Source organism: Carex rostrata, chromosome 3, assembly GCF_964058835.1.
Source record: "Carex rostrata chromosome 3, lpCarRost1.2, whole genome shotgun sequence".
In the NCBI taxonomy this organism is placed as follows: Eukaryota; Viridiplantae; Streptophyta; class Magnoliopsida; order Poales; family Cyperaceae; genus Carex; species Carex rostrata.
The window spans coordinates 7,451,568-7,468,999 of NC_135920.1; the positions used below are offsets into that span (position 1 = coordinate 7,451,568).

The 17,432-nt window shown below is 31.7% G+C and overlaps 2 protein-coding genes across 3 annotated transcripts; one reads left to right on the forward strand and one right to left on the reverse strand.

Annotated features, from left to right (window-relative positions):
• Positions 1-1,521: 1,521 nt before the first annotated feature.
• LOC144551224 (ADP-ribosylation factor-like protein 8a) lies at positions 1,522-5,713 on the forward strand. 2 transcript variants are annotated; one of them, XM_078299107.1, is made up of 7 exons: positions 1,525-1,966; positions 2,306-2,387; positions 2,488-2,520; positions 3,472-3,593; positions 4,433-4,594; positions 5,365-5,524; positions 5,621-5,713. In XM_078299107.1, the coding sequence occupies exons 1-6, from the start codon at positions 1,929-1,931 to the stop codon at positions 5,480-5,482; spliced, it is 555 nt and encodes a 184-aa protein (XP_078155233.1). In that variant the 5' UTR covers positions 1,525-1,928; the 3' UTR covers positions 5,483-5,524; positions 5,621-5,713. The 2 variants fall into 2 exon arrangements, with proteins under 2 accessions (XP_078155232.1, XP_078155233.1); XM_078299106.1 differs by having other exon boundaries at positions 1,522-1,966; positions 5,365-5,713.
• Positions 5,714-10,428: 4,715 nt separating this feature from the next.
• Positions 10,429-11,917, reverse strand: LOC144551920 (uncharacterized). The gene is made up of 3 exons (XM_078300025.1): positions 11,392-11,917; positions 10,839-10,898; positions 10,429-10,732 (listed from the first exon to the last, which is right to left on the reverse strand). The coding sequence occupies exons 1-2, from the start codon at positions 11,821-11,823 to the stop codon at positions 10,839-10,841; spliced, it is 492 nt and encodes a 163-aa protein (XP_078156151.1). The 5' UTR covers positions 11,824-11,917; the 3' UTR covers positions 10,429-10,732.
• Between the last annotated feature and the right edge of the window lie 5,515 nt (positions 11,918-17,432).

Below are 17,432 nucleotides of genomic sequence, written 5' to 3' on the forward strand. Positions count from 1 at the left end.
GGTTTGGATTTGGCATTTAACGTCGATCCGATATACTTTTGGAGTTATGCTCACCAAACTTTCTTGGTGAGCATGTCACACGCTAGCTTTACTCTATATATATATATATATATATATATATATATATATATAGAGTTAGGCTGGGGTGCTATGGATAGCATAGTGGCCTCCCGTGCTACGGCTCAATATTCAAGTTTTCAAAATTCAAACGGTCGATCCGAACCGTTCATCTTATTCTCCATATTAATATCTGCTTGGAGACCAAATTTTATAATTTTCTGAATTTTTTTACTATTTATCAAGCCACTTTGAAAATCGCTAATCCAACGGTTTTACTGTTTTGTGCAGCCACCGTTGGATCAACAATTTTGTAAAATACTTAATAAATAGTAAAAAAATTCAGAAAAATGTAAAATTTGGTCTCCAAGCAGATATTAATATGGAGAATAAGATGAACGGTTCGGATCGACTGTTTGGATTTTGAAAACTCAAATATTGAGCCGTAGCATAGAGGCCTCTATGCTATCCATAGCACCCCAGCCTAACTCTATATATATATATATATATTTTTTTTTTTTTTTTTTTTTTTTTGAAAAGTAGTGGAGTATATTCACTGATTTTTGTTAGAAATCTGGCAAGATCAAGTTCCGATACATAAAACAGATACCAAAACAAGATCATCAGTATATATGAGTAACTTACAAAACAAGTAAACAACTATTCAAAACAAAACCTTTACAGAAACACATAAAATAATTAGTCAGTCATAACAACACTAGCTCAGTAAAACAAAGAATGAGAAACTAATCATCCAACAAGTCTCAATCAATATATTCTTCCTCATCCAGTACACGTTAGAGATTGAAAGTTGTCAGGCTCAAAATACTCTTGGATAATCTCCAAAATACTCTGCTGGTATTCCTCCACCTCTGCCATGACTATCAAAATTTTCACTGTCAATTGGAGGTCCAAGTTGTCCACTATCGGATCCTGTAATGGATCCAGTGAGATACATTACATATTAACACCCATCATGATGAGAGGATCTAAATTCATATGTTCTATAATCAATCGTCAATACAACAAATGTAAATCATCGTAGCGTCTTATTTTAGATTAAGTTAAAATTTCAAAATAGTTATCTCATCTTTACAAATAAAGCAGTCTAATTTTAAATAAATTTCTTAATTATGTCAATAACCTCTACTTTGATACCTTTTAAAATTAAACTCATACAGTATAAAAATATATATAAAAAAAAATAGACTATAGAAAAGAAAAATTGTTTTTTCAACTTAAATTTATATTTTCGGATTAATAACGGATACGAACAGAAGTCCATATCTTCTGAGATCATTGAAGATTTTGATTTATCTAAAATTATATCATATTAAATATGGTTCAATTCAGAAAAATTATAATATTTGAAATATCTCATGATGCGAATTGTACGAACGGCCGGATGCGAAGTCATAACTCAGAAGTGTTTTTGTTAAACCAACCACCAACCAATCCCAACATGACACGCAAAGCCATGAATTAATCATTGAAGGCCAATTTCTCTCTCATCTGATCCTCTCCAGTGTCCAGCGCAGCATTAATCACTTGCCTTTTCCTCCCGCTAAGTCGAAGGCTAACTAAGCTCGGAGTAAAGGAGAAGACAAAGAAGCGACGGTTATTGCGCAGCTCAGGCCTCCTCAGACTCCGTTCTTCCCATTAAATCCTCTCTTTATTTTTAGCAACGGAAACCAGGGAACCCAATTGGAAGGGGGTAAAATCGTCAATAAATTTATGAGCAATCACAATTAGTGTTGTTCATTGCTGTAAATAGCAACACCCGACGAATAATCTATCGTATCTCTCTCATCCCTTCTCTTTCTCTCTCCTGTCTCCCTTCCTCCTGTCCCAGTTCCACCCCCGGTTTTGCCATGGGATTGTGGGAAGCTTTTCTCAATTGGCTGCGAAGGTGCGTTTTCTTTTTAAATTGTTAATTGTTTTTCTTTTCTGTCTTGCTTTCTCAAATTGTTCGATTTGCTGGCATAGACATAATAGATCTGCGCAGGGTAAACAGGTCGAAAGAGAAGTAGTTTAATTGGTTTCAGATTTCATTCCCAAAAAATAATAGGTCATAAATTTTCATTCTATTAAAAATTTAAAATAGAGTTGGAATGTTTTGTGTTAACCCCAATCGCTTGAGTAGTCTTAAGATAAGGTCCCCAACATTTTAAAATATGTTTTCAATAATTTTCATGTGTATAATCCAAGTTGAATAACGGTTTGCCTTTTTAAAAATTTTGAGAATCAGCCTCTTTTTCAAACAAGAAATGGAGCTCTCCCTGATCGGGCTTCAGAATGCCGGGAAAACTTCTCTAGTGAACGTCATTGCAGTATGAACTTTTCCACTGTCGCTTGCTACTAATTTTTGTTTACAATTTTAACTATTTTCTGGTTCTTTTATTGATTTAATTTGTTGTATCTTTGATGTAGACTGGTGGATATAGTGAGGACATGATTCCTACTGTAAGTTATCTGTTGCATAACTTTATTTTTTTTAACTTGAGTGAAATGTATGCAATAGAAATTTAAATGAAACTGCAAAAATAAAATAAGAATCATCCAAGTTCCATTTAACCTGTACCAAAAGGTTACACCTTGTGTTGACGCCAGCTTGGTGATGTCTTCATTGTCATCCCCTCCTCTTTAGTAGTACAAAAACCTTCCCCATTTTGATATTTTGGATCCATTACACGAGGACATGTTAGGATAATTAGTAATAAACGTCTGCACGGGTTAAACTTGATACATCTTTAGTTCTCTAACCAGTGAAGAAATATTCGTTTAGTTCCTTTTCTTCATAGAACTTATTTAAATTCACTTTTGAAACTTCCCTAGAGTCGACATACTACTACAGGAGTAGAACTAGATAGGGTGTTCTTATGCTCACCAATCTTTTGGTGAGTTTAACTCGAAAACATATCAAATTGGCTTCAAACTAGGAATCCAAACTTTTGAAACTGATATACTATATGAGTGATGCGTTACCTGTGAAATTTATAAAATTTTGAATTTATATAGCATAAAGTCAAGCGGTAAAAAAATGATGAAAAATGAATGCATTAAAATTAACTTATAATCCTTCTTTTTTTGTCTGCTTGACTTTATACGAAATTAATTCGAAAATTAATAAAATTTGCATGTAAATGTAGAACTCATGCAGTAGATCGGTTTCAACGGTTTGGATTCGTTGTTTGAAGATAATCCAATAGATTTTGGAGTTAAGCTCACCAAAGGGTTTGGTGAGCTTAAGAATACCCAAGTTTTATTCCTATTACAGTATCAAATAGGATGTTGACAGATTGTGAATCAGTAGAAGGGCATGTTTCAGTTAAGTACCCTGCTTGCATTTTGTAAGCAGTAGCTTTGAAGGACATAATTTGTGATGTAGTGTTATTATTGTATTACTTTATGTAGGTGGGATTCAATATGAGGAAGGTGACAAAGGGGAATGTCACAATAAAGCTATGGGATCTTGGTGGCCAGCCTCGGTTTCGTAGCATGTGGGAGAGATATTGCCGTGCTGTTTCTGCTATCGTGTATGTTTATTCTTCTCTCACATAGTGGATCTTTGCAATCCACACCAATATTTTGACATATTTGCAAGTTGCAACTATTTTGGTTCTATAGATAATGGACTAGTTTGACAATAGTTTTCAAATCAAGTCAAGCAAAATCCGAAAATAGAAGTAATTTTGTACGCATGTTGTTACACATTTAAGCAGCATATCGACAAAATCTTTTGCAATTTCAGTATCATTTGGTAGCGCATGAGAAGTTAAATTTAGACCATTGAGAATTTGAATTTGTTTGGTGAACGACAAAACATGCTCCAAATTTCATTATTTTCCATTGGAAAGATGTATATCTCATATATGATGTGCACACATGGGATTCAAATTAAGATCAGTTGCAATGATTGTCAAGACCATTAAGTTCGATCAAAAATTCCAAATTTAGCCTGGTATTTTTATCGAACAGGGTTTTTTCTAACAATTTATGACGACGCAAGGGTCTTTTGGAACTTCTTTTCAATAAATTCTGGGTGGTTTTCTTGCTTGAGGGGTTTTTTTGGTACTCCAATTTTTCTTCTGCATAATGTTAAAGAAAAGATCTTCCGGAAGAGAAGTAGTAAGCACTAATGGAATAGGGTAGATATTATTTGCATGGATACATTGTATTAGGTTAACTTGCTCGGATGAGAAATTGTTATTCAACTGAATATGGTAAATTGAATGCTCAAATTAACTTGCATGATGAATACTGTTTATTCATCTTGCTTCGATGGCAGTCACTGGACTATGCTATGTATTATTTTTCAAAAGTAATTAAACACGTGACAATTGAAAGAAACTTAAAATGAACAAAAATTCTGTAGGTATGTGGTGGACGCGGCTGATCATGATAACTTGTCAATCTCAAAAAGTGAACTCCATGACCTCTTGACCAAGCAGTCGCTGGGTGGAATTCCATTGCTTGTTCTTGGAAACAAGATTGACAAACCTGGAGCCTTGTCTAAAGAGGAACTAATGGATCAAATGTAAGCCTTTTAATATTAGTTTCAATTCACTCAATTGATTCCCTTGTTGTGGTTTTTGAAGATATTTCTTTTAGATTTTTTTTCACATAGTATACCGGGCTTTACCAAGTTGTATTACAAATTTTAAATAGAAACCAAACTGTGTTTGAGCAATTCTTAAGGGGCTTGTTCGGCTGGAGAGGGAGAGGAAAAGGGTAATAGATTGGAATAGAGGCTCTATACCAGCCGAACAACAAAAGAATTGAGTGGAATTGTGGAAATGGGAAAAGTGGAATTAAATTTGATCTTTTGCAGTCAAATCCTTGCTTTTTACGAGGTTCCTTCTCTATTTCTTAATGAGCAAATTCTCTATTCCATGAGGGGGTGATGGAATAGAGGAATTATCCTTTTCCAAGAGATAGAATTGGCTCATTCATCGATACTCTTAAACTCTTCCACCAACCAAATAGGACCGTAATAGTATAAAATGAAAGTCTATTCTAAATTCCACTTTTCCTCTATTCCACTACTTTGCCGAAGAGGCCCAAGGGGAATATGAGTTACTTTGCCTAACCCAACTGCCTACAAAAAGAAGATAATAAGGATGAGCAACAATCAAGCTGTACTCTTCATCGTATTTTGTTTTTGTTTTTCTGCTTTTGTTTGTTTTTATGGGGTATGCATCAATTGGGATTGAAGCTCTAAGCTAAATTCTTACTTAACAAACGGAAAATGTCCGAATTCCCAAGAACTGAGTGATACCTAACTGGAATTGTTACTGATGATTTCAGGAACCTGAAGGCTATTAAAGACCGAGACGTATCATGCTACATGATATCATGCAAGAACTCAACCAACATTGACTCCGTTATAGATTGGCTCATCAAACATCCGAAATCCAGGAGATGAGTGCGTAACACCACTTTGCTCCTATCTTGTTGTCTATTTGTGGTGAGATTTAATATTATAGAGCCATCTGTGGTGATGCTTTGTTTTTCTTTTCCATCTCATCTGATGTATCCGTTTCTGATGTTATCTTTTTACCAGAGTTGCGGCTCCGTGATTTGTTCATATGCTTCACACTTATTCCCGTTGTAAGAAAATCTTTTAATTTATGTAACAAAGTTTATGCAAAGGTAAGACAGGTAATTTGAAATGGAGTACTTGGTCTATTGTGTAAAAGTTGGTATTGTGTAAAAGTTGGTGTTGACAGTTTTTGGTTTAATTTATGACAAAGTTGAAATGCCCGCCTTCCCTTGTTTCTGGCTGTGTGATAAGTTCGGAGGCACGGAATTGGAGGCGGTTCGATATTTAGTTCGAACTGTTCGATACAAATTAAGATTTGTGTGAAACTTCAAGAGTTGTGGATCAAATCCGCATGAATCTTGATGCTGATAAGGCAACTCCGATCAGACATCGGACTGCTCCTGTCCTTAGAGGCAGTCGATGTCCGGTCGGAGTCCACATGCCAACAGCATATGGAATGGAATCTATATACACACACCAGATAAATCATTTGTATACAGGAAGAAGCATTTCGAATTTAATGGCGTGTAGATTTTTATAAAGACGAGACAAAATCTAGTGTATTATTTTGTAGTTTAATCATAAACAATATTTCAAGCAAGAAATATAAACCGTTGTTTTATTTGATATCGAAAGCAATGCATTTATATAAAAAATGGGAAAAAGTTCGAGTTCCTTTTGAAAGATCAAGAAGCCAAAACAATCAACGGTTTAATTTGATTCATTTGCATCGTTAATTTTTCTACCGTTGCCTTATTTGATAAAACCATATATCGCGGATTTTTGCGTGAAATCACTTTTTTCAGTAAGTAACACAAAATCAATGGTTCATATTTTTATTTATACTTAAATTTTAGATTATTTATAAAAAAAAATATTTGCACCGTTGTAGCCATAATGGGTAATAAAAAAATAACCAGTTTAATGAACCATTATGTTTTCAGTAAGGAAGTCATATTGACAATTTGTTCACAAAGTATATTTAAATCTGATTTTTTTGTTGTTAATTATAAATCATGATCTAGCCACAACCAAACTTTTAACTCTGTTGTGACCAAGGTTCTAAATAGCGATTATAGAGGCATAGCGGGAAGACAAAAAAAAAAAGCTATTGAGAATAGTGTAGCTATAGCGGAAACTATCATACATAGCGATTTTTTCTTTTCAAATTTTATATTCTATATTTCTACTAATTATAAATATAATCAATATTAGAGAATTGATGTAACAACTAAATGACAACTAATTTAAGTCTATATTTTTTATCAATTACGCAGGAACAAAAAAGATCTAAAAAGTAACATTATTTAACAGTTCTTACTTCATAGTATTACATATTACAATAGACAAAAAACAATTAATTTTATAAGGTAAATAAAGTCAATATACATATTTTAACATTTTATATATTATAATAATAATCAAAATCAGCTTTCAATTGAAACGAACGATAATAATTTTACAAATTAATACTATGCAAAGAGTAATAAAAATGAAGAATTAATATTTGAATATTTCTCGTTATATAATGAGAGAATAAATCGCAAATAAAAACAGAAGCACATAGTTTGGTTTAGCATATTTATCGTAGAAGACCATGTAGCATTAGAAATAAGAATAGAAGTATAGAAATCCATATAAATTGCAAAAAAAAAAACCTATGTAGCATAGCAGTAGCTATAGCGGGTCGCATATAGCGGTAATAGCGATCAATTATTATAGTTATAGCGGCTGTAGCTGAGTTAGCGCACTTTTATCTCATAGCTTAGCGTTTATGGTTAGCAAAAGTTATAGCTAGCTATTTAGAACACTGGTTGTGATGCATCTTATGGGTAAAGATATTGACAGAGAAGTTTTTGCTTTATGTAGCGTACAGATAATAGGGACAAAACAGCGCTACATATGTTTATTTGCGGCGTGAAGCAAAAACTACTCTGTCAATGTCATTGCCCATCTTACGATCTAGGCCAACATATTACAATTATTACAGTGATAAATTGTACAGCCAGATCGCCTGAAACCAAGTACAAAATATTTCCAGACTTCAAATAATCCTCCTGTTACTGAACTACAAACTCATCTCCTAACGGAAACCAATATATTCCTCGTACTGCCTGAAAACCATCACCAAATCCCTGGCTAGCGGCTAGCATGACATTAAATGTTCAAGTTGGATTGATTTATTTGTACTGTTCTACCAAAGACACATGGTAACTTGGTAATTACGAAATATCATTTTACATCAAAGAATTCAACTTGAGATCATAAAATGTCTTATGAGCAAAAATTAATTAATCATTCATCTCGAATACGTCTAAAGTTCATAGTGTATTTCATCATATTCCAGTCATGTACCGCTTCAAGTCATATATATCTTGTTTTTACTATATTGTAGAGTACTTCAACTGAAAAAATGTATCTTGCTTTTACTATATTGTTCCCTGGAAGTCCCTAATAGGAAAAGCAAATTTGGGTTAGCAGGTAATAGGGATGTTATATTCTTTCGGTAACCTACTGATGTGTTAAAAATCGAATGTAAAAAAAATAGGTGAGGGAGGCGAAAATTGGAGTCCATATGGACATTTTGGCAATAATTTTAGAAAAAATATATTTTCTTTGATGATTAAAATAGAAGAAGATATTTTAGAAAATTTCCAAATGCAAATATAGATGCTCTATTGAAGAAGTGAAACAAAAAATTATATGCCTTTCCACCTCCAAACTTTACCTCTAGACTCCTAAAACTAACTTTATATACAAATTAAACACTTCGGCTATGTTTAAACACAGATTAATTTAAATCATGACTTGAAGTGCTAATAATGTACAACAGGAGAAATAAGATGGAGGATCTTTGGAGGAACAAAATAAGCTCCCTATTTTTCCTATTTTTAAGTAGCAACCAAACATAGTTTGCTATCTAGATTCTAGACATATCAAGCGGTTACCGTTTCAAACTCAAATTAACACTCGATTTTGTTTCGCAGGAAACAATTTCAGACTTGGAAGACATTTTGCAAATAATTGCCTACTCAAGTCAATAATAAGCTATAAATTAAGCGAATTAGTCTTTCATCTAATGACAAAAACAATACTTTTTGTGTGAGATGTTACATGTTTGAAACTCAGATGAAAATCTCTTATAAATATGAAAACAGTTAGATGTCTTGACCCAACTTTATTAAAAAAATAGCAAGCTTTAAAGCATTACCCGCTATACAAATTCAGCGAACAATATATAGATTACCATCCAAAATAGAAAATAAGAAATAGCATCGCGACTAAAAAAAAAATTTAGCGCGTCTGCTTATTGGTCACTGTTAGAAATGGAAAAGCGATATAATTAGCTCCAAAATTCCAAGATATTGCTTCAAGCAAAAGTAAGGCGAGATTTTAAACAATATATAAATAGCGAGTCTTATCGATTTTTCATAATTCATGGATTCTCATTACAAGAACACAAAGTAAGGTTTATGGGTTTTTATTAACACAAACATGAAATTCTTTAGAACAAAGAAAAGTTCGTGAGAGACATTGATGATCAAATGTCTTATTTCTACAATTTTATTTACACCACAAAACAAATATATCGAGTTTAGTTTAATAGATGCAACTTTGTGCAACATTTAAATTTAAGGAATCTATTGACAACCATTTTAACTTGACAGTTAGGATTACCCAAAAAAACATTCAAATCGGAAATTAAAATATAGAAGGTTATTTATAGTTTAGATGAGTTGTGTATTAAATTGATATAATATAAAATTCATTTGAACAACACAATGAAATGCAAATAAAACTCAACCATTAATTTCCATACAGTTTGATTGATGATCAATCAATTTTAAAATTGTAACAAATTTGATAAACAATCTCCCTAAGCTATATGTAATTTTACTTATCTATTTTGATAACCATTTGACTGGAGTCATGATTATTACATTAGTTTGTTGTCCATTTGATTATCAAAATCGAAAAATGAAAATTATAGGAGGTTATTTATAGTTTAGATAACTTGTGTATTAAATTTGATATAATTTAAAAGTCATTTGGTCAACAATAAAATGCAAATAAAACTGAACCATTAATTTCCACACAGTTTGATTGATGATCAATCAATTTCAAATTGTATCAAAGTTTGTTAAACAATCTACCTAAGCTATACAATAGTATATATAACATATATGTAATTTAACTTTTCTATTTTGATAACCATTTGATTGAAGTCTTGATTTTTACATAAGTTTGTTGTCAATATAACTCATCCCTTTAGATTTTCAGAATCAATCACCATTACCAAAAAAGCAGCAGATAATGAAGAAGTTACGAATAAACCGAGAGATCAATCAAGTAATTTGATAGGACCTGGTCAGAAAGTGACATCGCAATTTGATCTGTTAAATTACCCAGATGCTTCATACAATTCATTCTGTAAATTAAGATCAGCAGCTTGAACTTCAATGTTAAGCAAAACAAGTACCAAGACTCATTGCTTTGATCAAAAGTTATATCTTCACAATTTAGATTACCATTCATACTGCATAAAATCAAACAAGAGTACATTCCAAAACGAAATGTGGGTTTAAATTAACAGCTGAAAGGAGTCGTTATCATCTACTGAGCAGAAAGTGTGCTCGATCTTTAGATTATAGGGGGAGTTTCTGTAGTGCGAATCTTGACAAGAAACACAGATCTCAAAGTAACCACAGACTGGTGGATTCTGTGTTCATTAACTGTATATAAACATTCAGACACTTAACTAAGCAATGCAGTATCAGATAAAATATAGGGACAGTGGCCAAAGAAAGAGTGCTGCACAGAATCACAGAGACAAGGAATTTCCAAATTTCCATTCAAAATTTGTAATTTTAAGATGCAATTCGATAGCCATTTACACTGAAGAATAAAAATTAAACGTCGCTATGCAGATGTCTAGAACAAGAGAAACCTAACATCAAAATTTTAATTATACCAGAAAATCAGTGGTTTTTCCAATTAACCAGCAAATCGAAGTTAGCCATTGAGAAGCATTTGTTGCGCCTCCCCCTCCAGTACAGCGTACTAAGATGGTTTGTGGGAGATGAATGAAATAATTAATCAGCCGTGAAGACTCTCACATACAGATAATGACCTCTGCAAATGCAACAAATATTGTTTCAAATTAGCAATCAAACCTCAAACCAAAATGGAATAAAAGGCATTTTAAAAGAAATAAGAAAGAAAATCGAATTGATCATACCTATTCAACTTTGTACAGGTCGGGGGTTACATCTGACAACCACATGCCAGGAAAAGCAGCCTGCAAATCAAGGAAAAATAACATATTAATCAAAAGCTAGATAATCAACAAAACAAAACAAATAATCAGATAAAAGAAAGCAATTACTATTTTCTTTCCAATTGTTTAAGATTCTCCCAGAGAAAAGAAGAGATTTTTTTCATTTTATTTTATTCTTACGAGATCAATCCTGAGGCAAATACAACTTTATGGATAAGTTGATTATGGTTTTGATTTCTTTCTAATGTAACAAATATTCTTCATAAATCATCCATTAAAATAAAGAAAAACAGAAACAATTCTTCTTTGCCGATTATTCTCCATAAGATTCGAGAGAATAAGAGTTAGATAAAAAAATTAACTTACAGCAATCTGCTTTTGATTTTCTTTCTATTGTAACAAATATTCTTGATAAATCATCGATTAAATTAAACAAAAACAGAAACAATTCGTCTTTTCCGATTGTACTACATAAGATTCGAGAGAAATAAGAGTAAGATAAAAAATAACTTACATCAACCTGTTTTTGCACATGCTTGGGACGCTTTTTGGGTCGCTTGTGCGGTTTCTTTCCATTCATCGATACAAAATCAGCCTCAACCTCCTTCAATGAGAGAGAGACTATGACCTTTCTCTTCCCTTTCCCCGAAGCATCAAGAACAGATTTAGAAGACTCGCCTTTGTGGGATTCTCTCCTCCTCCTTAAATTCCATGGTAGCTCCGCATTCTCTGCTGCCTGAGGCGAAATTGCTAGAACCTTTGACGGATTCGGCACCTCCTCCAGCGATCCACCGCTCTCTCCAACAAGCTTTGGTTCTTTAACGCATTTAAGAACACGACCTGCGTTCCAGCCAACGTTGAGAAAGGCGAAATTGTGGCGGCGAGAGGGCACCAAGCGAGAGCTGGGAAGTTCCTCTAGGGATGCCTTCATTGCCATCATTGCCATTAGATGGAGAGAAAGGAAAAGAAGAGGAGAGCAAAGAGGGGCGAGGCGACGAGTAAACGAGAGAAAGAGAGGGGAAGAAACGGGCTGTGAGAATTTAAATGGAGTTTGGTTTTGGTTTATTTATTTGCAAGAGATTACTTTGAAGTTTGAAGACCAGGATTTCAAGAAGTTCAACGGAACTCACAAGTCGCAACTTTTTTGGTTGGTCTATTGTGGAACGGGTTTTTGAAAATTTTATATTGTTTCTTAGGTTTTGAGTGGGTCTTGATCGTCTCTGGATGCCTGAATGGTATAATCGGACGGATCGAGATTCATTTGAGAGACGATCGACGGTTGCTGTTGAGTCGATGAAAGAAGAATTGGCGCGGTTTATAGACACTTGCTTTCCATATCTTGCTTTACTCAAACTAGTCATTTTTTTCTCGGCCAAGTTTAGGGAAACCAGATTCTTAATTAAATAAATATTATCGATGCAAACGGACGCTCGACCGAGTTGATCCTAGCTCAAGTTAATTTGATTACAAGTCAAATCGAATCGAGTTCGAACTGTCAATTAATTGAGCTATTTAACAAGTCATTTTATATATATATATGTGTGTGTGTGTGTGTGTGTGTGTGTGTGTGTGTGTGTGTTTAGATTGTCTTTACTCTTTAGCTAATTAATGTCTAATATGATTAATATTCACTTCATTTTAGATTGTATTTATTTACTTACTGATATTTTGTTGATTTTTTATTAAAGTTTGAAAAAAAAAATTAAAACTAAAAAACTAAGAGTATTATGCATGCATGTTAATAGTTAAATATCTCAAATTTCATAATATGATTATATATCGAGCTTATTCGAGTCAAGCTCAAGCGAGTCAATGAAATTGATTTCGAGTTCAAGCTTGAACTCGAGCTGACCAAAAATCCTATTGAGCGAGTCGAGCTAAAGCTAAATTCGATCGAGCACACGAGCTATATATTTTTCTTGCAGCCTAATGACCATCAATCAAATAGCCTGAAAATGCTCGTAATTTTTTTTAAATGAAAAAAATATATATATTAAGTATAAGCACACAATTTTTTTAATTAAATTTACTTTAAATCCGATATAAGTAGAAATGCTTTTATTTTTAAGACATCTATCCACCCCATAATGCTATTAGAGAATAATAACATTAATTTAAATTTCTTAAAGTATTTCTCAAATTTTATTTATTTATCAAAATTAAAATCCGATCTAAGTAGAAATATTTTTTTTAAATAATTATATGAACCCCCACTCCCATCTCCCCATCTCTTAAACATATTTTAACTTCCATAAACTAACTTAACTAACTAGTTTAATTAAATTTATTCAAAACACTGTGGTCTCCAAAGTTTAATTAAATTCATAGACATAAATACTTGGAAAATAATAAATTAATATTTACAAACTAGGAATTTAATACTTGCATGTCTAACTTGATATAACTATATGGGGGTGTCACTCAAACTACATGGGGGAGAAGAATCATACACGTTTTTAGAGGTGAATTTTTTTTTTTGAATGTCCTCCACATTTCTCACAATCTATGAGGATTTTGCAAATCTAAAACCACGAACGTATTCTACACAATTTTATCTTTCAAATGAGATCCATGATGACATACTTCCGGGCTCATCGCCACACAAGTATTTATACCTCATCATGCAAGTATTTATACATATACTTGTAAGTATTTATCTCCAATCGTGGACCTCGCATCTCCGCATCAACCTTCCCCAATCGTCCATACGTCAATCTTTCTCTAACAAAAATAGTTGACCACATAGGTATAAATATTTCAGTGCATAGGTATAAATACTTGTAATACTTGACATTAATACTTTTAAATGTCAGTAGTGTCATATGTGAAAAATACTAGGCATAAATACTTAAATGACGAGGTATAAATACTTGTATGTCGACGAACTTGAAAGTATGTCATCATGGATCTCATTTGAAAGATAAAATTGCATAGAAGACGTTCATAATTTTAGATTCGCAAAATTTCTTATAGATCGTGAGAAATGTGGACGAGATTGAACAAATAAAATTAGAGGGATAATGGGATAATGAGAGTGGGAAACAATTATCAGGGTCTTTTTTTTAAGACATCTATCCACCCGATGATGCTATTAGAGAATAATAACATTAATTTTACTTTCTTAAAGTATTTCTGAAAATTTATTATTTATCAACTATTTTGATAACAAAACTATGATACTAATTATAAGCGATATCTAAAATAGTATGACTACATTATAACTTATATCCTATATTGCTCTAGAAAACTTATAATTTCTACAATTCTATTTTGATAATTCATTTAAATTCTAAGAAACCGGGAAGAAGAAAAGTGTACTCATACAATATTTGTGACTAACAATTCGATGAAATTGTGAAACAAAAAAAATTGTGACGTGGACAACGTCATGTCTCTTTTATTTTTCTAACTTTCAATTCTTAAATTTCTAATATCCAACTTTTAAGCATATTATTAATCGGTTCAAATGCCTTTATTTTTTTAATTCCATCATGTTTTTATTTTTAAAAACTTTAATAACTGAAAATTTAAAACTTAAAAGTCAAAATAAAACTGTTAGATATGATCTATATCATTTTATCTATGCATATGTAAAAAAATCATATCATTTTAATTTTATTTTAGTTATTATCAAGAACTTATGAAAATATAGTAATGTAGATAATTTCTAAACGTTGATTTTACAACTTAGTGATTCACATAAAAAAAAATCAAAATGTGATATTTTTTATGAACACAGAGAGAAAATAACATATATTACATCTAACGGTTTTATTTTAACATTTATGATTTAATTTTGAGTTATTAACAAAGAACGACTAAGGCAAAAAAAATAGAGGTATTTAAATTTTCCTCTATTTAATCGCTATTTTACAATTTATGTTTAATCTTCAATGAAAGATGAAGGGTCTAAACTCTTACTTTTTTCCTACAAAGAAAGTAAGTAATCTTAAATGGAACTTCCATCTTTTTTTGTCGTAGTAATTACTAAGGGTACATTTAGATCGTGCAAGGATTAGTTCAAAATAGTAATTTTTAAATTAGTTGTTGAAAATAGTGCTAAAACAAGTGATTCGAGAATAGTGCTAACTTTTGACTATTTCAGATTAGTAGAAATATTGTTTGGATTGTATATTTAGAATAGTAGAAATATTGTTTGAATTGTATGTTTAGAATAGTCATGGAGGGAAGGAATAAAATGATGATTTATTTGTTTTTTATTTATTCAACTGACTTTTATATTTACCATGGCTTGTTAAATACATACGAAGCATCATATTTTCCAATAATATCTCAATTGTTTTAACCTATTATAAATTATTTTTTATTATCTCATTTAATACCAATCCAATCACAGTTAAAATGTAATTAAACAATATCACCCTTTAATAATAAATTTTAAAATAAATTACACAAATCACACAAATCACAAATACATAAAATGGTCACATTTATAGATGTACGTACATTCGTATTTCAATTATACTTGGTAGTATAAATCATAGTATCACAAATTGGCAATCCTCTAAATTCATATCATTTAATTAGCATAATTGGTTCAAAATAAGTGATATAAAAATACATCACCGTAGCTAACTAGTTAAATATTACAATCTTTATGAAATATCAAAAATTACCAATAATGTCTCACCTAGTAGCCCACAAAATATTTTTGATAACCCTCCTAACCAAAGCCCCTACCCCACATCTCTCAAAATATATGTATCACTAATAGAAATATCATTTTGCACAACTCCATCAAATTCCTCTTCATCCGAAACATGTTGAAGCATATTGTGATTGTTAATGAAATTATGTAAAATACAACATGAAATAACTGTTCTTCAATTGTTACATTTCTTTATGTTATTATATCTTTTTATCGCACTTCATCGCACAATACCAAAAAAATCTATGTGTTAATGTGAAAAGAATCATGACAACGTTGGTGATAACCTTCTAATATGTCTTTAATCCAATCTTTGCCTGTCATTTTTCTATCATTCCTCCCTTCATTCAAATCAGTAATGCACATTTGCATCACATCACAGTATCAATTGTTTTCATTGATGATAGCATTTCGAATTTTAAGCATCATCTCATTTCCTTCATCAATCGATATTTGTTGATCAGTTGACATTTGCTGCAACATGTATTCACAGAACTTTTGAACTTTTAGCACCCTCATTTATTAAAGATAGTAAAAAGAAACAAAAAAAAGTCAAAAAAGAATTGCATACTTGGTTCAAGTTCATTTCTAGATTTATTAAGTGTGTACCAATTACCAAGTGCATTTTCATATCATTTGAATACCTGTACATGTATGTGAAAGTGTATAGCACATTACCTCATTGTGCCATAGCTTTCGACTATCTACTATCTTGAGTTTATTTCTAAATTTTTCTACATAAGGCTACGGTTCAACCTTACAGTGATATTCTTAGGATCTTTGTAGGTACACTAGAATTTTTATATGATTTTTACAGCAGTTTGACTATTTTATTTTGGGCTCAAGTAAGCTAATGTAACTGTTCATGTTTTACTAACAATTAAATTTTGAAAATAAATTATGAGTAATATATTAAACCATAAAAAAGTTTCTCTATGTTCTTGTTTTATTTGCTGCTGGTGATTATGTCTAGATATTTTCATTTGTATACATTAACAAAATAGATAAAGTTCTTTTCGGTTGCTCAAAGTTGCAGAGTTTGATTTTAGAGGTATTATATGATTAATAGATTTATTTCTAAAACAAAGTATTAGACCTTAAACCGAAGTTTCATTAGTTACAAACTAAAATAACAAAAATTACAAAATTAAAGTAAGATTAGTTCAAGCTACATATCACTCGAACTATAAAAATTAGTGGGTAATTAACAATAAAATCATTTCAAAACTAACAAGATAATGGATTAGGTTCAACTTAACAATTAAAAATCAGTGGGTACTTAACAATCAATTTATACCAATCGATTTAATAATTAGTTTGACATGTTCAGTTTACCCTTTTAAATATGTTCAGTTTACAACAAAATTCTTCACCTATGAAGATGCAGTTTGAGTTCTAGAGACCTAACCCAGAGCTTACAAATGGACACCCCTAGTGGTATCCTTTCACGTCAGTACTGAACAGTGGTACCAGTATCTAAGCTGACCAACATTGCTACCAGAGGATATAATAAGTAGCAAGTTAAAAACTAGGAAATATAATAAGTAAAATGACTACTGAGAATCAAATTAAAATCGCACAAGTTAAAAACTAGGAAATATATTTATTAATTTTGCTATAAAATCAACAAACCCTAGAAATATCTGAAAGGGGAGAAAACAACAAATTAATAAAAACTTACCTGTATGAAATGGATTTGTTGAATTAGTTAGATTTTCTTCGTAGATTTGAATGTCTTCCCATGAGATTTAAGTGGCGGAGTATGATTCTTTGGCCATCGTCTTCGCACCTTAACAAAATAAGCAAAACAAATCTCTATCTGCTCAAGAAGACATTCTTGATGTTGATTCCGACAATCTCTACTCACAAAAGCGGAGATCTGGAAA

Excerpts from the sequence above, each read along its gene's own strand:
- LOC144551224 (XM_078299106.1), top strand. The coding sequence starts at position 1,929 with ATGGGATTGTGGGAAGCTTTTCTCAATTGGCTGCGAAG. Across the intron at positions 1,967-2,305 it reads TTTCTCAATTGGCTGCGAAG|CCTCTTTTTCAAACAAGAAA; the intron begins GTGCGTTTTCTT and ends TTTGAGAATCAG. Across the intron at positions 3,594-4,432 it reads CGTGCTGTTTCTGCTATCGT|GTATGTGGTGGACGCGGCTG; the intron begins GTATGTTTATTC and ends AAAATTCTGTAG.
- LOC144551920 (XM_078300025.1), bottom strand. The coding sequence starts at position 11,823 with ATGGCAATGATGGCAATGAAGGCATCCCTAGAGGAACTTCCCAGCTCT. Across the intron at positions 10,899-11,391 it reads ATGTGCAAAAACAGGTTGAT|GCTGCTTTTCCTGGCATGTG; the intron begins GTAAGTTATTTT and ends CTTGATTTGCAG.